The following is a 26,861-nucleotide window of genomic DNA, read 5'->3' as shown; positions in this document are numbered from 1 at the left end:
AAGGGGAGCAGAGTTTGGAGGCTGAATTTGAGCCCCCCTCCAGCCCCCTCTCCCCAGTGGGTGGGAGCAGAGTTGTCCTAAGAAGGTCTATGGATGCTGGGTGATGGAAAGAGGTCCATGGGATCCTCAAGTTTGCAGACCGGCTCCAACAAGGGTTTGGTGGGAAGTGGTTACTGAGGGGATTGGATATCCAGATTGTTCTACTATTACAGGATGCCTGGAGAGCCTGGAGCAGAGGCAACCAGGCTCAAGGGGCCTCATTCCCACTTCTGGCTTTCTGTAGTAGCCTTTCCTTTTGCTCCTAGTCTCTGCGGTGGAGTAGGGTGTGTGTGGAGTCAGGCTTACTCCCAGCTCCTATAATTCCTCAGCATCGACTTCCATTTTTTGGTGTAATGCCGGATGCTATTGGGTATGAGGGAGTCAAACCCCTGCCTCAGAATGCGGGGAGTATTTGACTCCTTTGCCTTTCACCCTCATTCACCATTTTCCACTTTCATGGACAAACACCCAGGAGGTGAGCTCATCCCTCGAGCTTTTACTCTATTTGAACTGTGTCTTACAATTCCCTGACCTTAGTCAGGGGACAATTCTCATCTCCTTACATTTTGACTTCCAGAAAGTAAATGCTCTTTAGACATTGTGATATGAACCAGACTATGGCCCTCAAGATAGAAACTTGCAACTTGAAATCTCACGTGAAATGGACTTATCCTTCCCTAGGAGCTGCATCCTCACCTCAGGCAATGCCAAAGAAAATGTATGTAATGCAATAGCATTTTATGTTTTCACACTTCCTGAGCTTCTAACTGCTCAGTTAAAATTTCACCCCAAGAATTATAACTCAAATTGCTCCCTAGGAGCATATCTGAGAAGGGACGAGGGAAAGAAAGTCTGATTTAGAATGGGTTAAATGTTAATTTCAGAACAAGGCTGTACTGCTGTCGAGGGCAGAAAAGACAAAGGACTCTTCAAGGGTTTTTGCTTTGTTTCGCTTCTGCTACTGGACTCTTGGGAATGTCTCCTGATTTGCCAACCAGCTCTTAGGAGAAATGTCTGGGTTAACAGCGTCCAAATTATGGATGGACCAGCACAGTGTCTCCACCAGCATCGTTTATAGACTGGATGGACCCAGGCTGCCTTCACTAGATCCAACCTGCCAAAGGGCAGTTCCCTCTTACACGGACATAGGCTCTTTCTATTTGGGTGTGGGGTGATGGTGATGGAAGATTTTGACATTAAAGGAGCTAAGTAAAGCGCTAGGCACACAGAAGGGTTCAATAAATGGTATCTATTTTTTTATTATTATCTCTGGTGGCACAGCGGTTAAGAGCTCGGCTGCTAACCAAAAGGACAGCAATTTGAATCCACCTGCCACTCCTTGGAAATCCTATAGAGCAATTCTACTCCATCCTATAGGGTTGGAATCGACTCAACGGCAACGGGTTTTATTATTAGATTATTATAAATGAAAACACTTTGTGATGTTTTCCTTCTGGGCAAGCTACATTTGGGAATGAGCTAAACAGGTTATATGTGGAAGCTTATAGTTTTCTCACACTGCACAGAGTAAATGACTAAAATAAAAAACCAATTGTTGTTGAGTTGATTCTGACTCACGGTGACCTGATGTGTGTCAGGATAGAACTGTACTCCATAGGGTTTCCAGTGAGAGCCAGGACTTTCTTCCAAGGAGCCTCTGGGTAGACTCGAACCTCCAACCCTTCAGTTAGCAGTGAGAACATTAACTGTTTGCACCACCCAGGGTCTCCAAATGACTAGCACCTGATTAATAAAATTGGAACAGTTTCTATATCTTGAAAATGTGGTAAATGTACAGCTTATAGCTGGTTATCAGGTTATTCTTAATGGGGTGTTTAATGGGACCAGGGAAATGCTCTTAGGAGTGACTTGTCCAGGTGAATGTTATTTCTACAAATGTCATTGATGGCTTGCCTGTCTACATTCCTGAGAAAAGGTTCCCAGTCTTCAAAACAACCAACTTTAATGTGGTTTTACATATCATGAAAACTTGATACAGTTTTAATTAAATAAAAATTGTTAGGCAATAGCAAACGAACAATTTTCTAAATGATACTGAGCACTTTATATGTAGTTTTGTGATTTTTTTGTGTGTATGTGCATTAAGAGAAAACCTATTTTAAATGACATTAGCTCATGATAGAGATGATGTTTGTGGCAGTTTTTAAAGCTTTAGATAGAAAAGAACCCTCAAATAACCAGACATTTAAAACAGGTTCTGTTGAAGGCAAAGACCAAACTGTGGAATGCATTTGAAAACAAAGGGGATATTTCTTTTCCACAGTGTTTCAGAAATGAATACTTTGTAGCATCTTTGCAAAGGTATTTTCCAGACCACAATACTGTACTATGAAATAAAAAGGGTTCCACTCACCTAAATTTGTCAGAAGAAGTGCAACTTTTTCATAGAGCTGGAAAATAAATTTCATACATTTAACAATAGAATGGCAAATGTTCTAAAATGTATAATTATAAAGGAAATAGGTAACCAAGTTATGATCAAACAATGAAAACCTTGAACAATTGCATCCTTTCAGGGCAAGAAATGTACACGTTCCCACTTTATTGATTTTCGATCACTTCTTATTTTGGGGTGAATAATTCTGTGGCACAAGGCTGGCTGCTGCCAGCTTGCAAAGTGATGCGGGGCAAGTCTTGGCCTTCCTGGACCTCAGCAGCTTCCACGGAAAATCTCTAAGGCTTGTTCTACCTCTAAGATTCTGTAGTCCTGTAGTTTATGGACTGCTGTATTTTTGAGATTATAGCATTCATAAATACTGAGATGACTGAACATTATTGGAAACTCCCAGAGCTCGTGATACTTTGCTTTTTCTTTAGTGCATTGGATGCATCCCCAGCTCACCCATCTGTCAGTAAATGGATGGTCCTAAGAGGGAACCGAGGAAATGGGGTGTGTGTGTGTGTGTCTGTGTGTGGCTGGAGTAGGTGAATCACGGTGAAGGGGGGAAGAGCGTCCAGATGAGGGAGCATCTTGAAAGTCATTGTGAAGATGAGAACTTTTACCCTGAGTAAGAGAGAAGCCACTGGACATTGTGAACGGTAGAGTGACATGAGCTGACTTACATGTAAGAAGTCCCCTCTGGTTGCTATGTTGACTCTAGATTGCAGGGGAGCAAATATGGAAACAGAGAGACCAGTTAGGAAGCTACTCAATAATCCAGGTGGGAGATGATGGGGGACTTGGATCAGGGTGGTAGTTGGAGATGTGTAAAAAGTGATCAAATTCTGGTCACATTTTCACAGTGAGAAAAATAGAGGAGTTAAGGACGATGCTAAGGTTTTTAGCCCGAGCAACTACAATGAGGAAGACAATAGGGAGAGCTGATTTTAGAGGGGAAATCAAGAGTTTGGGTTTGAATGTATCAGGTGGAGACAGCTGAGTAGGAAGTTTGAGACATGAATTTGGGGTGAAAAATACATCTGGAAATAATTATTCAGCACAAGCAACAGGAACCATCCTGATATTTTTCTTGCAGGGTTATCTCAAAGAATTCTTTGGATACTGACTACTGCCCCATCACACAGAATCAATAGGTGATGGGAACCAACATTGTTGAGCTGTGTGACAGGTACTGAGCTAGATCCTTTGTACATATTCTTCCCCTAAATCTCCCCAAACCCCCAAGGACTATGCCAAAAACAGTTGCTGTTGAGTTGATTCTGACTCATGGTGACTCCACATGCATCAGAGAACTGTGCTCCACAGGGTTTTCAATGCTGATTTTTCGGAAGTAGATCATCAAGTGTTTCTTCTGAGTTGCCTCTGGGTGGACTCGAACCACCAACCGTTCAGTTAACAGCCAAATGTGTTAACTATTTCCACCACCCAGGGACTCCAAGGAGTATATAGCATTATCTTATTATATAAATGAGGGATTATTATAAATAGGCAGAGATGTTATTGAGCGCTTTGCCAATCTTATACCGTAGAAAATCCTGGAGCTCATATTTGAAACAAGACTTCTAAACTCCCAAACCCGAGTACATCTTCATGTCAAGTACTTTGCAAGGTATCTGTACGACATGAAAGACCACCTCCCTGAGGCCATTTAGTAACTGAAGAAAACTACCACGTACAGCCCACGTATTTCTATCCATTTGCTGGTTCCCCTGTAGCTCACTTACCACGTTCAGCAACATAATGATACAAAAGTTGATGCACACAGCAGTCCCTGTGGTTGCAACCTGAGAGTTATTCCTGATTAACGCCCACTTAAAGGCAGCAAAAGTGCTGACAGTCACCACCCGGTAGATGACGATCCCAAACACGGCAGCGATCACCACGCAGATCTGGCAGGAAGACAGAGGAGACCCAGTGAGCACACTGGTGGAATGATTCAGGAAGAGGGCTCACGCCACTTGGACAATCCTCTGATTAGAAAAGGAAATAAAGCCGTGGTGGCACCGACCTAAGAAACCACAACATGTTGCATGCTTTTCATTGTGGTTAATATTTGCTCTTGCCTGTTTGTAGTTTCTTTGTTATTCCAACAGGAAAATTGTACTGCTTATAAATTGATAATCTGTGTAAACTATGGGGTAACATTTTATCAATCAGAATACTGGATTGAGCAGATGAAAACATATTTTATTATGGAAATCTGATCATTTCACACCTCTGTTTAAAATTACTAATTGGCTTTCTGTTACTTTTAGGATAAAAGCACAGCCCTTAATGTGTCATCCAAGGCTGTCTGCATTCTCCCCTCCCTCTGGGGACCCCAGGCATACTGGACTTCTCTCATCACTTCAAATGAGCTAAGTGCTCTTGATTTTCAAGGCTGTTTCTTTGCCTAAAATGTGTGCACGCTCACACATGCCCTAGTTAATACCTACCCATCCTTCACTTCTGAGCTCAAGAACCACTTCATAATTAAGGCTTTTCATGAACTTAGGCTATTTGTTATATGGTGCCTACCCTTTTCTTTCAACATACTATTTATAACAGTTTGTCTGTTTGATTATTGTCAGTCTGCCCCACTAGACAGTAAGCTCCTTGAGGGCAGGGATGGCATCTCTTTCACCTACCATGGTTTTTGCAACACCTTAGCATACTTACGGGCACACAGTAGGTGCCCAATTACTTGTTGAACGAACCAACTATGTGACAGATACATAAGATCTTAGATATATACACAGGCTGAGGCATCCTTCTTTGAAGATTTCATGGTTGAAATTGATTGAGATTGAGAACAATGTGGCATGTCTTCTTTCCCTATGAAATAAGAACCTGCGGCTCCATAAAGTCTTGTGACTTCTATTAGGTGATTCACCTAATATGTCTTAGAGCAGAGAACTTAACTCATTTCATTATCAAAACCTGGATCTTAAAGTTTGGACTTAGGGTGGTCTCTGCTGCTTTAGAGAATCCTTTCTTCACAGAAGCATTCCTCTCTCTTGCAAACTCTATTTTCTGTCTACTGCTAAAGGTGAGGAAACCCTGGTGGCGTAGTGGTTAAGTGCTGTGGCTGCTAACCAAAGGGTCAACTGTTCGAATCCACCAGGCGCTCCTTGGAAACTCTATGGGGCGGTTCTACTCTGTCCTATAGGGTTGCTATGAGTCGGAATCGACTCGATGGCACTGGGTTTGGTTTGTTTTTTTTTTACTAAAGGTGAAAAGAGCCGGGGTGGCGCAGTGCTTAAGCGCTTGACTGATAACGGAAAGGTTGGTGGTTTAAACCCACCAGCCGCTCTGTGGGAGAAAGATGTGGTACTCTGTGGGAGAAGGATGTGGCAGTCTGCTTCCGTAAAGATTATAGTCTTGGAAACCCTATGGGGCAGTTTTACTCTGTCCTGTGGGGTCACTATGAGTTGGAATTGACTTGATGGCATCGAGTTTGGTGTTTTATTTTTACTAAGGGAAACATTATGCTCTAAAAGCTTGATCTGAGCTGAGGGACTCTGGGAAAGCTACATAATCTTTTGGTTCCCAGTTTCTTCACTGGGAAAACTGGGTAGATTGCTTGAACTTGCTGTGGTCTTGTCCTTCCAACTCTAATGGCCTAGGACATACAGTATTTACACACTTGTCACTTGAATAGTGGAAGAAAATATCCTAACCATCCCTTATTGTTCTAAAATGACATTTCTGACAAATTGCATATGTTTTGTTTTGTATCAAAATTGATTGCAAAATGACTTCTTTTTGGGAAAAGCTAGTAACTCAGTTCCAAGTTACTGTTTTTCAAACTAATGAGATCAAGAAATCAATTTTAGTGGGTTATAACCTGCATTTGAAAAATCAACTGTCATAGAACAGAAAAGATCAGAAGGTATTCATATTGTAAAAGTGAGTACTGTTTCAGTTATTTATTATCTTCAGTTTTATATGTGTATTTACATAGCATATAATGGGTTATGATAGAAAATGTATTTCTTACTACATGGACATGGTAAAAAAAAGTTTGAAAACACTGTTGTAGTCCCTGTTGTATTTTTAATTCCTTTCTCTATGGCACATGAAGCAAGTGGGAAGAACATGGGATTAGGGTAGTCGGTCTGAGATCAAGTTCCACCTTGGCTACTTATGGCTGACCCTGGGCAAACCCCTTCACCTTCTGGAGTCTCAGCTGCTCCAGCTGTAATATGGGGATACCAATACCACCTCTGACCACCTCATGGGGTTGGTGTGAGGCTTAAATAATAGAACGTGCAAAAATGCTTTATAGAACTATGCAAATACCTAACAGCTCTGTTGTTGTTATCATGCTACAATTTCATACTTTATGACACAAATATTTTTAAAAAAAAAAAAGTTTCAAACCATAAAAAATATTCCAGATGCCGAAACGATGAGTCTGCTGCATTTATCTGCAAATGCTTGATAAGGTTCTGGCTTTCCCGAGATGGGATTCATCCGCTCTTTCTTGGAATACTTGGCTTCAAACTGTGGCCGTATTTCTTCCTATAGAACAGATACATTTTAATGCATTGACTAGGTGCTTACACAATAAGAAAAATATCTCCTATTACTCTACCATAAAGAGCTACCACACCAACAACTCAACCAATAAGGTGGACTTGGAGACCCAAGTTTAAATGTTTGGAAATTTGCCACTTGGAGAACATCGAAAGGATGAAAATCTAGACACTGTCATCAAAAGCCAATGTAGTTTAGACTAACAGTTAAGTTTTTGTCATCTTATTAAACTATGCTTTAAGAAAGAAACTGAGAATATTAGCTTAAAAGGGACTCTCTGTATTGCCCCTGGAAGTCCTGGTGGTGCAGTGGTGAAAGCACTCATCTTCTAACCAAAAGGTCAGCGGTTTGAACACACCAGCCACTCTGCAGGAGAAAGATGTGGCATGGCAGTCTGCTTCTGTAAAGACTTACAGCCTTGGAAACCCTATGGGGGCAGTTCTACTATGTCCTATAGGGTCACTAGGAGCTGGAATCGACTTGATGGCAGTGGGTTTTTTGGTTTATATTGCCCCCAGGAATCCCTGGGTGGCACAAATGGTTAAGCACTTGGCTACTAACTGAGAAGTTGGTGGTTCAAACCCACCCAGAAGCACCTTGGAAGAAAGGCCTGGAGATCTGCTTCAAGAGGTCACTGCCTTGAAAATCCTATGGAGCAGCTGTTCTACTCTGCAACATGTAGGGTTGCCATGAGTTGGGATCACTTGACAATCCTTTGTGTGAATTATAATGGCAATGTAACTCTAAGTTTTCATATTTTTAGATTTAGGCAGCTAAAAACATGGTGAATTGATTTTTTAATAAGCTCCTATGAGAGTAACTCAACTTTAGCCAATATATTTTAAATGTATTCTTAACCATCTCTGAAAACAAGGTAAAAACCTTTCAAATCTGGTTAAAATCAAGGCTCCTTCAATTTGAAATCAAGCTGAAATTTTATTTCATTTAGTTGAGCCTCATCCATATGTGAACGGCTTATGACTAGAAAGCAATTATGGGATAAGGAAAAGGTAATCAGCAAGAAGTATGCTGAAGTGGTTCTGGTTAATTGTACATGTTCTATTTGAGTGTGTTGGAAGAGGAGGGAAAATGAGCAGAAGCTCTGGCGTAAGGGAAATTGAGTTAATCCAGGCAGAAATGCTCAAGATCTGGATGAAGGTACTGACAGAAAACAAAGAAGGAGCTGGGAGAAGAAAGGTTATGAGGAATGGGGCACAGTTGGTAGCAAGCAACTTGCCCGATCAGGTTTAAGGGCAGCCTTCATATTGGTTCATGCCAGAGGACAAGCTCAATGTTGGGCTTCACTCCATAGCAAGTTAACAGGGATTGGCAGTGGGGGAGACAGTTATAACCAGGTTCTACCTTCTTTCATTTATTTTTAGGCAGTTACACGGATATAACAAGATATAACAGAACAGACCTAGAATCCTCTGTTTCTTTAGGAAACTCAAATTATCAGGCTGTAAGCAAAAAGAAGCCCTGGTAGTACAGGGGTTAAGTGCTCAGTTTTTAGCTGAAAGGTCGGTGGTTTGAACCCACCAGCCACTTCGAGGGAGAAGGATGTGGCAGTTTGCTTCCTGAAAGATTACAGCCTTGGAAAACCTATGGGGCAGTTCTACCTCGTCCCGTAGGGTTGATAACGAGTTGGAATCGACTTGACGGCAACAGGTTTGATTTGGGTTTTAAGCACCATCAAAAGCCCTTGAACTAGTCTTCCAGGAACTGAGGCTAAACACAGAGTGAGGCCTGCGTTCTGGGGTCACCCCTGAGGAAGGCATACAATAAGGCTAGGCTTTTCTACACTGCAAGCTGGGAGCCAAGAGGAAGAAGTAAAAACATTTTCACAACAGATCTCAAACCAAGAACTGGAACTGCACATGGCCATTGAGATAGGCTCCTGTAATGAGGTATGCTGAGGGAAAGCCCCACCCCCCAAAAAAAACCAAACCCAAACTCATAGTAACCCTATAGGACAGAGTAGAACTACCCCCATAGGGTTTCCAAGGAGCATCTGATGGATTCAAACTGCCGACCTCTTGGTTAGCAGCTGGAGCTCTTAACCACTATGCCACCAAGGTTTCCATGCTGAGGGAAAGAACTCCAAAATTTTAAATACGGACTAGGAAAACAGAGGGCTCCAGGTTTATAAGGGATATGCGGATATGTTTAATCTCAGGGTATGCACATGTCGGGTCCATCACGGGTGCCAAAGTTATTTAAACAGGATTGTGCTTTAGAGCTGAAAGGGGAAAATTTAGTCACACCTCTTCTCTTTAGAGATGGAAACAGTCCAAAGGTGAAGTAATTTGTCCAAGGTGACAGTGTTGCTAAGTAGTGACTCTGAGTCCCAGGAAAGAACATTTTCCATCCCACCAGGAAGCCACTCCCATGAACACCTAACAAGAGACTGAGGAATAACAGCCCTAGGAAGAAGTCCTGAACGTAACCTGGCTGCCACTGGTGTACTCCATAATCTGCCTGGGCAGCTTCTTCAAACCCAGAAAATTATTTTCTGGAGAATACTTTGAAAAGTATAAGAGAAACCCTTATAGGGAGAACAAAGATCGCTTAAAATCGCAGTACCATTTTCAGATCTAAAAACTACCCAAATGTGCTCGTGAACGTAAGGAGAAAAGGCAGCCATTACGAGGAGAGATTTGAAGGATTCCTCTGAAAAATGTCTCAAAAATATTCCCGTACTGAGTCTACCACAGTGGTAAAATCATCATCATTTGTTTCTAGAAGATTCTTTTTAAGATATAAAAATATATACTTGTGTCTGTTGAGAGGAAAACATTCCTTGATACCTATTATCACATTATATGGAGGCCTGATGGTGCAGTGGTTGAGCTACGGCTGCTAACCAAAATGTTGGCAGTTCGAATCTGCTATCTGCTCCTTGGAAACCCTATGGGTCAGCAGTTCAACTCTGTCCTATAGAGTAGCTATGAATCAGAATTGACTCAACTGCAATGGGTTTTTGGTTTTTGTATCTCAGTGTATATGATTAGCTTATCTGATTTACTGGCACAGTAAGGCTCTGAGAAATGGGACTCAGGAGAGGTAAGAGAAAATGAACCAGAATATGGATCAGCACTCAAGGGAAAGCAGGGTCTGACCGGGAACAGGTGTGTTTTTTATTCCTGCTGTTTGCTTCTTTTAATAGCAACATTACTCCAAGATAGAACAATAGGAGTCTATGGCTTCTGGAGATCTTTTTAAATATCTTACAAAGCATCTCAATGGCTTAAATAACCACTGGCGAATGTGATGGTTAATTTTACGTGTCAACTTGGCTAGACTATGATTCCCAGTTGTTTGGCCAAACATTAGTCTAGTTGCTGTTGTGGAGTAGTTACCTGTGATTATATCAGTTGGCCTTCAGTAAAGCAGATTACCTTCCTTGATGTAATCTAATGCAACGTAATCAATCAAACAGTTGAAGGCTTTAAGACAAAAAGGGAGTTTCCCTAGAGTGTGTTCTACTTCCAGACTATAAATAGATATTTTGGCAGGACTCTCTCCTTACTCTTCCCTTAGCACGACCTATGGCGCTTGGGACACAAGCTTGAAGGAGTCTCCGGCCTGTCATACGACGTATGGATTTTGAGGTCGCCGGTCCCCTACAATTGCTTAAGCCAATTCCTTGAAGTAAATCAATCAATCTCTGTTTATATATCTATATCTGTGTGTCACTGGTTCTGTTTCTCTAAAGAACCCTAAGACAGTGACCCAGTGACCAAGCCCATCATGGATAATTGAAACTTCCGACAAGCATGGGACTAGAAGAGCATATCAAAGCCCGACACTTGATGCAATACTTCTGAGCCTGCACCACCTAGGTACCGGGTGCTCACAGAAACGTTTCCTTGGAGTAGATCTCTTAGGAGGTTTGCTTCCACATGCCGAGTCATAAAACTAATACTCTCTTTTTGTTTAAATCAATAAATTGGTTAATGAAGAAAACTAAACAAATTGTACTACCAATTCTTCTGACGCCTCTGCCTACAAGGGAGATGCTTTACTTAGCTGCAGAATTTTATTCTACCAAGGAATCAAAATGTCCTTTTAAAAAACTTCTGCTGGCCCATTTTTATATTGCCCGAAATTTCCTTCACGGACAGGTGTTGAAAACACTTTGTTTACCTGACTTTTATCACAGAGCAGAGGGTGATGACTCAAGAGGATCATGTATTTCTTGGTGACTCACTTTTTAAGCAAAAGTCCTGAGGTAAGTGATACAAACCTCCTCTTCTTCCCAGTCTATCAAATCCCAGTCGTAAGCAATTACTGCTCTCCGCCTTTTCCAAAACTCTAGGAAAACCGTTGCTGGAACAAACAGAGAAGGACAAAGACATTTTAACAAAAGTGAGACAATGCTGTTAACTGTGTCACTGAATAATGAAGCCACTGTAAAAACTGACAGCTGTTTGTGTAAGCATCCTTAAATACTGGAGTTTCTGGACAGCTAAACTTCATTTAACAAGACCATTTTTGGAGATGTATTCAAACATAACGAAAAATCAGAGCCTTCCTTTACAATTAAGCTGGTTTTCAAATTGAGGCCACAACAGACTTATTAAAATGACAAAGCTCCTGGGATGTGAGAATATGAAAAACTGAGTTACGGACACCTTCCTAATTAACAGACCGTTTATTTTTAAAAACTCAGGGCATTTAGGGGCAGAAAAGCAAAAACCGGACGTAGCAGTTTACACGTATTTGATTGGCAGTGATTTCTTGTCCCCAAAATACTCATTACAGAAAATATCTTCTATTTTATTGAAAGAAGCTATTCTATTTGAAGAAGGGGTCTTGTTGCTCCTCTTTTTCTACAAATTATCCCTGTTGTCACAGTGAAGGCAAAAATTGTTAGGTCTTTCCCACCAAGTGTGGGGTAGCTATCTTCCCCACTTAGGGAAATCTGGGGTTATCCTCATTCAGCCAAAGTAACTTTCTACTCAATTCAGTTAAAAATAATCTATTCAAATGAATTATTGAGCATTATACAATGATACAGATAGATAAAAAATGTAAGATTTTTTCCTATTGAAAGCCATATATAAGTCAGCTGACAGTGTATGTGCACATGTGCGTGTGGCCACACACATATTCTGAGGAGCATTACAAGTAAAGATATAAAAGAGATGCCCTGGGAGAGAAAACTGGTAGATCTATCATCTCTATTGGGCCTTGTGGTAGTTAGACTTGATGAAGGGAAAAATATATACTTGTAATCAGTTCCATGGGGAAAAGATGAATATCCAAGTATTCATTCTAAAAAAGATAATTACTTTCTTCTTTTCCATTCCCACTTGTTCTCACCCTATCTTCCCATTTGTAGTACCTAGGCATAGCAAATATACTTTTAAAATAAGTAAATGGAGAGACAGAGTAATGGTTAAGAGCTCTCTGGCTTGTGATCTAGACATTTCTGGGTTTGAATTCCAGATGAGATACAAGCTGTGATATGGTTGGCAAATGAATTAACTTTTCTAATTCTCAATTTCCTGAAATGCAAAAGAGGGATGATAATACAGGTCCACAATCTCTTATCTGCAATTCCATAATTCAAAATGCTATAAAAATATGAAGTTTTTTCCTAAGTTTGACACAAACTCAACTGGTGGCAAAATCTGACCTGAATTGAGCAAGGCTATTTATAGTTTTCATCCTTTTTAGTGAGAATATTCATGCATTAAAAAACAGCCATATTAATGTATTTAAATATGAGGTCCTTCCTCAGAACTTCCAGGGTCCTACATAATATATGGTATTATGTGCCATATACAGAGCCCTGGTGGTACACAGCGGTTAAGAGATATGGCAGCTAACCAAAAGGTCAGCAGTTCGAATCCACCAGCCACTTGTTGGAAACCCTATGGGGCAGTTCTACTCTGTCTTCTAGGGTCACTATAACTCAGAATAGACTCGATGACAATGGGTTTGGTTTTGTTTTTTGGTACCACAGTGCCTTTCTAAAACCCAGGAAATTTGGAATTTTAAAACATATCTGGCCTCAAGGGTTTAGGATAAGGGATTGTGGACCAGTAATACCTCTTTCAGAGGTTGCTGAGAGAATTAAATGAGATCATGAATGTACTGGACTGTGCTCAATAAATGCATATATTTTAAGGATTAGATCACTGATATGTTTTAATACAATACATTCTAAGCTTCTCAGTAGAACAAAACCATTTTCTTTTTCTCCTAGGCATAGATTATACCTCCCAGTCTTTGTTGTAGTTAGAGAGGGTCATGGACCAATTCTGACCAATAGAAAGTAAGCAGAAGTGATACGTACCACTTTTGGACTAAAGAGTTAAGTAGTTATGTCAGCCCCCTGCTACCTTTCCCCTTTTGCTGGCTGAATGGAGAAGACTGAGGATCCACAAAAGGATGCAGCCACAAGATTGAAAGAGCCTGGGTACCCGAATGACCATGTGGAAGGCTGTCTGCCAACTAGGAACACCTGGTTGATTTTGAGGTCTGTGAGTTCTATTGAATACTAAGGTTTTGTGGCTTGTCTATTATAGCAGCTAAATTTACTCATCCTAACTAACACAGAGTTTTTCTAGCATATATAACCATGGTTAACATTCTAGAAATAGGAGGGAAAAAAAACACTGAGTTATTTTTTATCATCTTACTCTAAGGTATTTAGTCTTAGACAGCCTCTCCTTTCCACTGCATATATTTGGTTCCATAGCAGGACTAGAGCCCTGGTGGCACAGTGGTTAAGAGCTATGGCTGCTAACAAAAGGTCAGCAGTTTGAATCCTCTAGCCACTCCTTGGAAACCCTATGGGGCAGCTCTACTCTGTCCTGTAGAGTCACTATGAGTCAGAATTGACTTGATAGCAATGGGTTTGGTTTTGGTTTATGGCAGAACTGACATGATGTATCTTTTATTTAGTTACCATATAGCAAACATTTCTAATGTGTTAGATACTGTGCTTTACTTTCTCAAAAGCCGTTAAAGGTTGCTATTATTTCCAACACTCTATGCATGAGGAACCTGAAACTCAGGGAAGTCACACAGCTAGTCAATGCACTGTTTGATGAGTTAATGAAATCTTAATAGAAACTTCCTAAAGAAGGTGCATGGCATGGTGGACAAGATCTGGTTTAAAATCTAGACTCTGTCACATGCCAGCTGCTTGGATGATCTTGGGTGAGTTGCAACTCTCTGAATCTCAATTTCTTCATCTATAAAATTGGGGTAGTAATTCTTCTCTGGCGGGTTATGAGAAGTTGATGAGGTGCCATATGTGAATGTGCCCATATACATGTTGGACGTTTAGTAAATGTATACCTTTCTTATAATCATATCTGTAGATACGATTATAAAAGATAAAATCAGCATAAATATCTAGAAACAAAAGGCCAATTATTACAAAATTTATTTCAAAAATTGAGACATACTTCATTCACCAATTAATGACAGCCCCATATGCAGAATCTTTGAGTTTGCATTAAAATAACTACAATCTTGTTATTTTGATTGAAGAGCACTGAGGACCTCCCTTTGTTTGTTTACTGGGGATAATTTAATTCTTGGCAACATGAAAGTAAAAAAAAAAAGCTGGGGCAGGAAGGAGAAGGAGAAAAAAAAAAAAGAAAAGAAACAGAAACAAAGGACAGAGGGAGATAATCTGCCAACATCTGCTCCCTAAAATGACTCATTTTTTTTTCCCTATAGATGGAAGCTAATTTAGACCTTAATTGTTCTGTCCCTTGACTCTCTGAACAAAACGAGCACTGAGGAAAAAGATACACCGAAGTTTAAGCCCAGAGCCCTAGGCTTATTATTTTCCCCGGTGGAACTGCTATCATCTGCGTGTGAATGTGAATAAAGGCAATGGAGTTCTATCAAGATTTCTAACAAATTTGACTGTGTGGATCATAACAAATTATGGATAACACATTGTAAAGAATGGGAATCCAGAACACTTAATCGTGCTCATGAGGAACCTGTACATAGATCAAGAGGCAGTCATTCAAGAGAACAAGGGGAAACTGAGTGGTTTAAAGTCAGGAAAGGTGTGCGTCAGGGTTGTATCCTTTTACCATACCTATTCAATCTGAATGCTGAGCAAATAATCTGAGAAGCTGGACTATATGAAGAAGAACAGGGCATCAGGATTGGAGGAAGACTGATCAACAACCTGCGTTATGCAGATGACACAACCTTGCTTGCTGAAAGTGAAAAGGACTTGAAGTACTTACTGATGAAGATCAAAGACCACACTCTTCAGTACGGATTACACCTCAACATAGAGAAAATAAAAATCTTTACAACTGGACCAATAAGCAACATCATGATAAATGGAGAAAGGTTGATGTTGTCAAGAATTTCATTTGACTTGGATCCACAGTCAACGCCCATGGAAGCAGCAGTCAGGAAATTAAGACACATCGCATTGGGAAAGTCTGCTGCAAAGGACTTCTTTAAAGTGTTGGAAAGCAAAGATGTCACCTTGAAGACTAAGGTGCGCCTGACCCAAGCCATGGTACTTTCAATTGCATCATATGCACGTGAAAGCTGGACAATAAATAAGGGAGACTGAAGAAGAGTTGATGCCTTGAATTATGGTGATGGTGAAGAATATTGAATATACCATGGATTGCTAAAAGAACAAACAAATCTGTCTTGGAAGAAGTATAACCAGAATGTTCCTTAGAAGCAAGGATGGCGAGACTGAATCTCACATACTTTGGACATGTTGTCAGGAGGGATCAGTCCCTGGAGAAGGACATCACGCCTGGCAGAGTACAGGGTCAGCGGAAAAGAGGAAAACCCTCAGCGAGGTGGATTGACACAGTGGCTGCAACAATGAGCTCAAGCATAACAACGACTGTAAGGATGGAGCAGGACTGGGCAGTGTTTTGTTCTGTGTTACATAGGGTGGCTGTTAGTTGGAAGCAACTTGATGGCACCTAACAACGAAAACAACAACAACAATCCAACACAAAAGCCCTTCCCAGGTGCTAAAAACTGGTTCCAAATGAAGCCTTGTTGATTCTCTGATGAATGCACAAAGCAGAAAGGCAAGAAAACAAACACGTAAACCCTGTCCTTTCGGAGGTCTTAAAAATCACCTACATCTGTTGTAAGGAGCCCTGGTGGTGCAGTGGTTAAGTGCTCGGCTGCTAGCTGAGAGGTCAGTGGTTCGAACCCATCAGCTCCTCGATGGGAGAAAGATGTGGCAATCTGCTTCCCTAAAGACTACAGCACTGGAAACCCTGTGGGGCAGTTCTACTCTGCCTTATAGGACCGCTATGAGTTGGAACTGACTCGATGGCAATGAGCTTTGTTTTGGTTTTGACATCTGTTTTTGTCATTTCCACCTCTAGCAATTTCCTGAAAATAGATAGCATTTGTTTTCTTAAATGTTGTAACTTGTCAATCATAAGAGACAATTCTGAGACCAGTAAACTGAGCTCCATTAGAGCTGACATACTTTTACAGAACATCACAGTCCCAAGGTAGTAAAATGGGGCTCAGGACGAGCGTAACATTTCTTCATATTAAAGCTCAGGTCTCTGAAGCAGAAGACGACAGGGCTAAAAATGATACCTGATCCTAGCCGTAGAGTAAAAAAGCTAAGACTGCCTGGTTTAACTCTTGGCCTTGCCACTTTCTATCTAGTGCCTTAGTTTAATCATCTATAAGATGGGGATAATAATAGTATCTTCCTTAAAGCTTACTGTCAAGATTAAATGAGGTGATACATTTTCATGAGATGAAAATGCTTAAAATAGTGCCCAGCACATCTTAAATCCTCACTATGTGTTAGCTATTATTATAACTGTTATCGGCTACTCTAGATTTCTTCGAAATGGATATCCCTATCTACAAAGCTGTCACTTGAATGGCTTATAATACGTCTTACCCAAGCCATGGTCTTTTCAATTGCCTCATAAGCATGTGAAGGCTGGATAATGAAAAAGGAAGACAGAAGAGGAATTGATCCATTGGAATTGTGTGTGTGGTGTGTGTGTGGAATATTGACTATACCATGGACTGCCAGAACAAATCAGTCTCGGAAGAAACACAACCAGGATGTTCCTTAGAAGGGAGGGTGGCAAGACTTTGTCTTGCTTACTTTGGTCACGTCATCAGGAAAAACGAATCACTAAAAAAGAACATTATGGTTGGTCAAGTAGAGGGTCAGTGAAGACTCAGGAAACCCTCAGTGAAACAGACTGACACAATAGCCACACGATGGACTGAAACATACTAATGATCATGAAGATGGCACAGGAGCAGGAAACATTTTGTTCTGTTACATATAAAGTCTCCATGAGTTGGAGCTGACTTGACAGCACCTAACAACAACAAAATCGAAAAGATACAACTGGATAATCATTCTTTTTCTCAAACTAGCACGTTTCTGGGAATAACGGAGAATTTAAGCAATAAGTTGTTGACTAAGACAAAGCAATTCAGAGGGTGATTTATTCCATGCTTGCCTTGCCTGTAACCCTAGCCTGAAAATGTTCCCTTGTGCCCAAAGGTTATTACAGAACATCTATCAGCTTCTTACTGAGTACACTCTAAGGCCTGAGGGCTGTCAAACCTCCAGTGTACCCCTTTGCGGCCCGAAAGCTTCCCAACTCCAAGCTTCAGGCGGCTGCCACCAATCAGTTGAGGTTAGCAGGGGAGATAAAATAAAACCTCTTTGTCACTCCCGGCATAAGACATTCTTAAATTGCAAAGAAGGGATGCACTCTCCTTTATAATGGTCGTACTGAGAGCAATATGACAATCTCTGCCTTATAGACAAATGCCATTATATCAGAATTTACTTCTATACAGTCTCATAGGTAAACTATGGGAGAAGAAACCATTATTTTAGCTAACGCATACCTGAAATTGGTGAAATACTGGATTGGGTAAGGGCGTTTTGTGTTTTAATTCTTTCAGAATACTACTAGATTCCATTCTTTATATAGAAGCATTGATTCATTAAGCAGTAGACTAGTAGTCCAAGGCAGAGCTTCCCACTGAATATGGTAGGAAGGGGTCACAAGCCTGATAGAGATAATGACCTTCCCAGCTCTTAGGGTGGTTGGGGGTAGGTTGCTTAGGGCAGCCTTATCCCTGGGCAGTGAACAGACTCCTCCATGTGGATCAGTTTGCTGAGTAAATATAATTTTCTTTGTGTGCCATGACTTGAAATAGTTTTGGAACCCCTGGCAAAGGTTAAACACTGAGTGGATTATTGTACTTCCTGATCATGGTTACTGATATACATAAGTTCTAGAAAAAACAAATACATACTCTTGATTTGTGCACTCAGGCCCATGACCAAAACTGTGTGGTTAGCTTCCTTTCTTTGCAAGTGTCAGAGATGCATTAAGGGTAGCCCAAATAGCGAGAGTTTTTTGTAAGGCTCACCAAAGGAGGCAGGAATCCCAGGGGAATCAAAGACGGTGTATTCAGAGACAGGATGTGGAAGTCTGAAAGCTCGAGAGATCTCAGCCATAAGAGCCCCTGAGTCTTTACCTTCACTTTCCACTAACAGCATGATCTGGTTACACTCTCACCTTGCTTCTCTTTGGGAGATTGGTTTGCATCTTCTCTAACTACCAGTTGGCAGCTTCTCTTCTTTGTCTTTTGCACTAGTTCTTTGCTTCTGCTTACTTCTAGGGTCTGATTTCTCATAACTTCAGCCTGCTCATGATTCCTCTTGGTCTCTACTTCTACCTAATGGTCAATATCAAGCTGTCACTCTCTCTCTCCCTCCCTCTTGCCCTTTGTGTATCTTTCAGTTCCTGATGCTAAATGCCTCTCTCTCTCTACATTTCCCAATCCACATTCTTGAGAGTAAGGATCTGGGTGGTCCTGCCTGTCCCTGTTTGGGCAGAACCTTAGGCTATATCCAAGGTTTGGATGATCTTGGGTTAAATGTCCACTGGCTGAGAGAAGCTGGAATCACAGGGTTCAAACATGTCCCTTCAAAAGAACTATAGTGGGTAAGACAAATTTTCTTTGAAGGACTCTAGGTAGAGAAGACACAGTATAAAACACAAAACCAAACCCGTTGCCATCAAGTTGATTCTGACTCATAGCGACCCTGTAGGACAGAGTAGAACTGCCCCATAGGGTTTCCAAGGAGCACCTGGTGGATTCAAACTGCCGACCTTTTCATTAGCAGCCATAGCTCTTAACCACTACGCCACCGGGGTTTCCAAGACACAACGTAGAAAAAAAGACACAATATAGAACTAGAACAATTCCTCAAGAGAAAAAGGCTTTAACTTTCACTTGTCAAAAAGACCATTTAAAGGCACTCATTGTCTCATAAAGGGAACTTTTTGGTAATTCCTTTCTCTTTCCCCTTCTCTCTTTTCTTCCTTCCATCCACCCATACTTTTACCCATCCAAATATGTACTGAACCCCTCTGCCTCCAAAATAAATGCATGCCTCCAAGGACAATAAAGGCCCTTGAGGGCCATAAACCTACTAGGGGGATAAGTTGAGTATGCAACTAATTATAAGTGCCCAAAGAATGACATAAAGACAATGGTATGGAAGTTCGAAGGAGGAAGACATTTTCTGGCTGGAGCAGATGGTATTTCACCTGGGCCCTGAAAGATAGGGAAAGTTCTGATATTCATTCCAGACATAAGGAACAACAAGAGCTTAAGCTTAGAGTTATAACATCAAAATCCAGGTTTTAGCATTTTAAGTTATAAGACAAATGCATCATCACTGTAAAAAATTCAAATTGTACTGAAAATATATAGCACAAAATGTTTGTATTTCATTACTATAACTGTTTAGTGAAAATTTGTCTAGATGTTTTCTATACCATTAAATATTTATAATTATTTTAGATATTATTTTTAAACTCAGTTACAAACAGGCAAGTTAAGTAATTTGCCCAAAGTTGCACAACCTACTAAGCAGTAGAGTTGGGATTTGAACCAAGTCCTGCTACTTCCAAAGCTTTGAATGTTTCTATTACATCTTGTTATTATAGGGATATTGCCTCTGCTTGATGGCAACTAACAACACTGTCTTGAAATGAAATAGAAAAATTCAGTTATGGCCTATAAGTGGATCTTGTTTATAGGGGGTCATTTTGACCAGAGTTGGAAGAAGGACAGCAGTGGGTTCTTAGCTATTACCAAACCAAAACCAAACCTGTAGATCCTGACTCATAGCAACCCTATAGGACAGAGCAGAGCTGCCCCATGGGGTTCCCAAGGAGCGGCTGGTAGATTCAAACAGCTGACCTTTTGGTTAGTAGTTGTGCTCTTAACCACTGTGCCACCAGGGCTCTGTACACATTAGCCAGATGGAAAAATTTTCAATTCACAATAGACTATCCCATACATACTGAGATGGGTATACAGGTCTCATCGGAACTTTTAGCAGTACCTTAATTTAATTTTTGTCTCCAACAGGAGGTGAATTTTATTCTAATAATGGAGTGCTGATAAAATTCTTGAAGGCTTAAATAGAGAAATCAGACATCCTTCTCCTCTACAATACTACCTTTAAAAGAAAGCAAATGATTATTTACCAGCTTGCCTCTAACAGAAAAGCCAACTCACCTTACTCAAGGTTTTTCCTTTCATATCCAATCAGACTTCTAAAGGAACATATCATCGAGCATACATGAGGGAAACTCAAGTTATATGGATGTGTAACACTTACCCCACACGGCCATGAAAACAGCAAAGAAGACAGTGGCTCCGTTGTCAAAAAGGTGGGTTACCTAGGAACAATATGAATCATAGTTAAGCTAATTCTTATATGTGATAATCCAAATTCAGATTTTTTTTTCAAGTTCTGTGAAAGTAGCCGTGATGACACAATGTGCTTTGCAGAGTTTCTTTGGGGATATTAGTTTTGAACCATAATTAAAAAGGGGACTTCTCTACCTGTGAAGTACTTCAAATGTGGAAGAGAGAACCTGTTCCCTTCACATGGGCATCATCTAGTTGGATGTTTATCAGCAGCCCCAATAGTGCTACCAAAAATTTCCTTTTGTGCACTACAAGACCTTTATACATGTACATTAGTGTCTTGGTTATCTAGCGCTACTATAACAGAAATACCACAAGTGGATGGTTTCAACGAACAAAAGTTTATTCTCTCACAGTCTAGTAGGCTACAAGTCCAATTTCAGGGTGTCAACTCCAGGGGAAGGCTTTCTTTGCTGGCTCTTGAGGAAGGTCCTTGTCATCAATCTTCCCCTGGAGTAGGAGCTTCCCGCTCAGGAACCTTGGGTCCAAAAGATGCAGTCTACCCCCAGCACTACTTTTCTTGGTGGTTTGAGGTCCCCATGCCTCTCTGCTGGCAAATACGCTATCTCAGAAGAGATTGGCTTAAGACACAATCTAATCTTGTAGCTCTCATCAACATAACTGCTGCTAATCCATCTCATTAACATCAAAGTGATAGGATTTACAACACATAGGAAAATGACATCAGATGACAAAATGGTGGACAATCACACAATACTGGGAATCACTGCCTAGCCAAATTGATACACATAGTTTTTGGGGACACAACTCAATCCATGACAATAAGTATATGGATATATTTATGTTTAAAATCAGGAAGATAGTATTGTTGCTGCTTTAAAGGTGTCTGACTTTCCAAGCACTGATTTAATGCCTTATTTATTCACTTTGACAACATGGTCATTTTGTTTATGCAGTTTTAAGCAAACATTTTCTGGGCTGCCCTCTGGATTTCAGCATTATAAAGGAGAAAGAGCAGAGCCATTAACAAAACACACTTTCACTTTTATTAGAGCCTCAGGTAATCACTCTATTTACCTAATACACATAACACAAAGAGAGGTAGCAAATACTTTATTGCTAGAATATTTTTTTTTTTTTATTGCACACACCACAGCATAAAGCAAAAATATCTATTCTTGCTGCAAAACTGCCAAGCTCATTTCCGCCTCCAGTACAAATCACAACAACGTCCATGCTAAATTGCAATGATGACTGATGCCTTCATAAAGCATAACCTATTTTTTGGTATTTTACAGTGCTCTAAAAAGTATACTTTACTGTCCCTTAGAGAATGCCCAGTATAAACAGGTCTTTTCCTGTCAAATCAGAGTGTAAAGTATTGCAGATTCTTCCAAAAGTTTATGCCTTCTCTTTCTTTGAACATAGGAAAAATGAGCAGCATATCAAACACCTAAAGGGAAGCAAATTCTGAGGCCTACTTATTTCATATGTCAGAAGTATTAAGCTGTATATTGGGACCTGGGCACTTGACATCAAACCTGAAAGCTCCAAGTGTTACCTGGTTGATCTGTGCTCTCTATCAGGGTATTTACTGGGAGTCAGTGGAAGTTGCAGCCTACACCATCAGTGTAGATTCTGGAATGGACTGTGGCTGTCATTCCTTTGGCTGCCCTCCATTCTCCTTCTCCAGGTAACAGAGCTCTTTCCTGCTGGTCACTAGAAGCATATGACTCAAATAGGACCAATCAGAGTCCTTCCCTGGGACTGATATGCAAACATTTGGAGAGAGCCATTTTTTTTGTGCAGTTACCAATTTGGGAAAATGTGAGTCAGGAAGGTTGAATCAACAGGGGATTCTGGTTCCTACTAAGATGGTGAACTAACACAGACTGACCCCTCTCTCTGCCAGAATCAACCCTAGAGAAACAAGATAGTAGATTCTGGAACTGACAAAACACAGAAACAAACAAATAAACAAACACCCTAAGAACCCCAGGCGAGGCTTGTGGTTTCCTTGAATTGGTGTGTGTGTGTTCACACACACAATGGTGGTGACGTCTTAGGAGAGTTAGTTGGCAGTTCTCAGGCACAGGTTAGAGAATAGCTTATATTCTACCCTAGCCTCTCAAATTGTTTCTGGACAGTTACAGCGCCCCATCCCTTTGGAAATCAGCTACGGCAGTCAAACTGTGGCACTGTTCTTAGGGTAATATCAGGAAAGCTCAAAGCTCTGCTTGGTAGGTGCTGACTGGCCAGTTGCCCTCAGGCATTCTCCGCAGTCCTGTCCTCCTTAAACTCTCTGGGCTGGTACATTACCACTAAGGGAGAATGCCTCCTCCCAAAACTGCTTTGTTCTAAGAGGTTTTAACAATGAAGCTCTGACCAGGTAAGTCCTCTGGTGGAGCAGCAGCATGCAGTGGTGCCAGAGGTACAACGTCTTCCCTCTTCTTAAACTAACCAGGACTGACGGATTAGGGCCTGGCCTCTGGCCCTTCCCAAAGTGGCTGATACCTGCCGGGAACAGGCACCCACAGACCAAAATAATGTACCATCCGCAGAAAACAATTATCTCCAAAATAATTTCATCCTATGCAGCATACATCTTCTGAAACAGACGTTTTGTAACAGCAGACCAAGAATTTAAAATAAGCATAAAAATATACTTATGGATATGAAGGAAGGAAGATGTAAGTCTGAAGCTGTCAGCAGTCTGCAGCCCCCTTCCCCACTATATGAACAGAACCTGTCTGCAGAAAGATCATGTAGGCAAGTGGGCAGAGAGATATACCTGGGGGCCTGGAGGACCAATTCTAGGCTGTGAGGCCCTAGTGCTCAGACAGCGTGAGCTACCCCAGTATCTTTTCCAGCAAAACAGTCAATACATCGCTTTCTGCTTAAGCCAGTTGGTGTTGGGTTTCTGACCCTCGCAAACGCAAGGGCCGTGGACAATGCAACTCTGATCAGCAAAACAGCTGCTGCTTGGACTGGATGCGGGCTCTGATTTGATTGAATATGCGTTTGTAACCACAGTCTCATGAAATCAGCCTGATATTTCCAATAAATGGTTCTAAAGGGAAACCCTGTACAATATCATTTCTGTCACTCTGAGGATTTTTAACTTTCATTTCACTAAACTTTCAGGCAAGACCAATTCTTAAATCTACAATCTGAACATCTTATAATTCAGTATGGCCCAGTGGTAAGGACATATTTACAGGCAGTCAGATAAACCTGGGCTCAGCTACTTACTGCTATGAGACAATGGATGAGCTATTTTTACCTCTCTGAGTCTCAGTTTCCTCACCTGCAAAATAGGAATGGTAACACCTACCTTGAAGTTGTTGTAAGAGAAATAATAAATAGAGGTTGCCTAGCTATTATTAGAGCTATCTATTACCATCTCCAGCATCTGTTGCTGTCGAATTGAGTCTGACACATGGCGACTCCATGTGTCTCATAGTAGAACTATGCTTCATAGGGTTTTCGATGGCTGTTCTTTTGGAAGTAGATAGCCAGGCCTCTCTTTCGAGGAACCTCTGGATGGACTTAAACCTCCAATCTTTCAGTTAGCAGGTGAGCACTTTAACTGTTTGCACTACCCAGGGACTCCTATTACAGCTATAGCCTAGATATTATTATAATTATTGTTGTTCTAGAACTTATGTGTCTTAGTCATCTAGTGCTGCCATAACAGAAATACCACAAGTGGATGGCTTCAACAAAAAGAAGTCTATTCTCTCACGGTTTAGTAGGCTAGAAGTCCAAATTCAGGGTGTCAACTCCAGGGGAATGCTTTCTTTCTCTGTTGGCTCTGGAGAAAGGTCCTTATTATGTCTTCCACTAGACTAGGAGCTTCTCAGTGCAGGGACCTTGGGTTTAAAGGATGAGCTATTCTCCTGGCTCTTGATTCTTGGCGGTATGAGATCCCCATGCTCTCTGCTTGCTTCTCTCTTTTATATCTCACAAGAGATTGACTTAAAATACAATCTGATATTGTAGATTGAGTCCTGCCTCATTAACATAACTGTGGCTAACCCCAACTCATTAACATCATAGAGGTAGGATTTACAACACATAGGAAAATCATATAAGATGACAAAATGGTGGACAATCACATAATAATGGGATTCATGGCCTAGCCAACTGGACGCACATTTTTGGGGGACACAATTCAATCCATAATATTACATTAGGTAGGAAAACTGCCAGTAAAAAGCTAAACTATTCATGATGATCCTTTTAAGTAATTGTCATGAATCTCGAAAAAGATAATCTCACTCAAGGGAAATTTTTCCATGTTTAAAAAAAAAGTCAAAAACAAAAGCAACAAAACACACACACACAACAAAAACAAAAAACTAGGCTTCTGAGATTCTCAAAACACAGGATTTTTGTAGCTGAGTCATTCAGACTCACTCGTGACCTTAAAACAAAATATTACTGACAAAACTCTTTCAATTCTTAGCAAGTCCATATTTTCCAAGTTCACTCTGTTAAATATGTTCTAAACCTCTCAGGTCTATCTCTATGTTTGCCAAATGTAGGGAGAGCATTTTGTACTTTTTTGGTCAACGGCACTGGGTTTTTTGTTTTTTTTGTGTGTGTGCAGTAGATACTAAGAGCCCAGATCTTTCTAAAATCACAGCTGACTGTAGTGGTTCAGGTTCCTCCCACACAGACTGGCCACCCGCAGTGCTACATACAGGATGGGTGGGTAGGCTCACGGGCTGCCTATCAAAATGTTCTGTTATGTAAAACACACAAAACTCTGCAATGCCAACAGAGTAATTAGATAAGTCCAAGCTGCTGTGATCGTGGAGATGCAATAAAATCTGCCAACTCCTTTTTGTTCTGGAATCTGGGCCAGCTTATAGACAGTGGGTCTTGGAAAAGCCTTTATAAACTGGGTAACCAACCCAAACTCCACTACTGTTTTGCATAAGTGACAGGGTCTCTAAATAAAAAAATTTTAGGAATTTGATGAAAATGTCTACAGTTTTAATAAAGTCCTATAACATGAGAAAGTGGCATGCAATAACATATGATAGAAATACTGGTGCCATTTATCTGTTTCTTTCAAAGCACTTTCCCATCTACTCTCTTCTTTGGACTTCATGACATGCCACTGGGCAGAGAGGACAGGTATCACTGCCTACATTTTAGAGATGAGACAGCTATGCCCATCCAAGGTCAAGAATGCAAGTGGCCGAGCTAAAGCTTGAATTTAGGTCTTTTTGACAATAGTGATGGAGAGGAGGAAAATGGTGGCAGCTGTCATTTACTGAGATCTTACCATTTGCCAAGCATTATGGAGCCCTGGTGGCGCAGTGGTTAAGAGCTTGGCTGCTAACCAAAAGGTCAGCAGTTCGAATCCACCAGCAGCTCCTTGGAAACCCTATGGGGCAGTTCTACTCTGCCCTACAGGGTCGCTATGTGTCAGAACCTACTTGATGTGGAATGGGTTTGGTTTTGGTTTTTATGCTTAGTATACCTCATATCTCATTTCTTATGACAATCATGTGACATGGGCATTATATTCTCCACTTTACAGATGAGGAAACTGAGGCTCTCAACAGACAAGTGGTAAAGAGCAGAGCCAAGATCTGAACCTAACCTTTTCTGACTCTAACAACTCTGCTTTTTGTACTGTGCTATTATGCTGTAGCCACTTATAACGACAACTGGACTTATATGTTTTAAATACATAGTGAAAAAAAAATTGAATTAGAATACTAAATGATGGAGGTATATCTATCCTATAACATAAATTTGCGAATCAAAGACTTAGAATGACAGAGAGAATACTGTCACCTACCATCTGTGATGGAATGTTATGTGTCAACTTGGCCAGGCTATGATTCTCAGTGACTTAGCAGTCACTATGTAATCATCTCCCATTTTGTGATCTGATGTGAGCAGCCAATCAGTTAAAGGGGGTGTTTCTTTGGGGGGCATGGTCTGCCTTCAGTACAAATGATATTCTGGCAAAGCTTGCTCTCTCTTGATTCTGCACTCTTCTTGTTGCCTGACCTCCGATTCTTGGGATATAAGCCTGCAGAAGTCTTCAGCCTGCTGTCTGACCTGCAGATTTTGGGTTCATCAGCACCTGCAAATACATGAGCCAGCAGAGGTCTTCAGCACACTGCCTGACTCA

General features: G+C 40.9%; 1 protein-coding gene across 1 annotated transcript in view; it reads right to left on the bottom strand.

Moving 5' to 3' along the window:
• The window catches only part of ANO4 (anoctamin 4), a 453,262-nt gene that overhangs the window by 51,139 nt on the left and 375,262 nt on the right, over nt 1–26,861 (bottom strand). The window contains exons 14-18 of the mRNA XM_049884167.1: nt 20,652–20,712; nt 11,226–11,308; nt 6,824–6,964; nt 4,186–4,350; nt 2,414–2,450 (exon numbers count right to left, since the gene is read on the bottom strand). Coding sequence (XP_049740124.1) covers nt 2,414–2,450; nt 4,186–4,350; nt 6,824–6,964; nt 11,226–11,308; nt 20,652–20,712 — 487 coding nt within the window. The remainder of the gene's footprint in view (nt 1–2,413; nt 2,451–4,185; nt 4,351–6,823; nt 6,965–11,225; nt 11,309–20,651; nt 20,713–26,861) is intronic.

Source organism: Elephas maximus, chromosome 4, assembly GCF_024166365.1.
Source record: "Elephas maximus indicus isolate mEleMax1 chromosome 4, mEleMax1 primary haplotype, whole genome shotgun sequence".
Lineage (NCBI taxonomy): Eukaryota > Metazoa > Chordata > Mammalia > Proboscidea > Elephantidae > Elephas > Elephas maximus.
The sequence above is the reverse complement of the archived record's forward strand: the minus strand, read 5'-3'. Positions and strand labels throughout refer to the sequence as shown.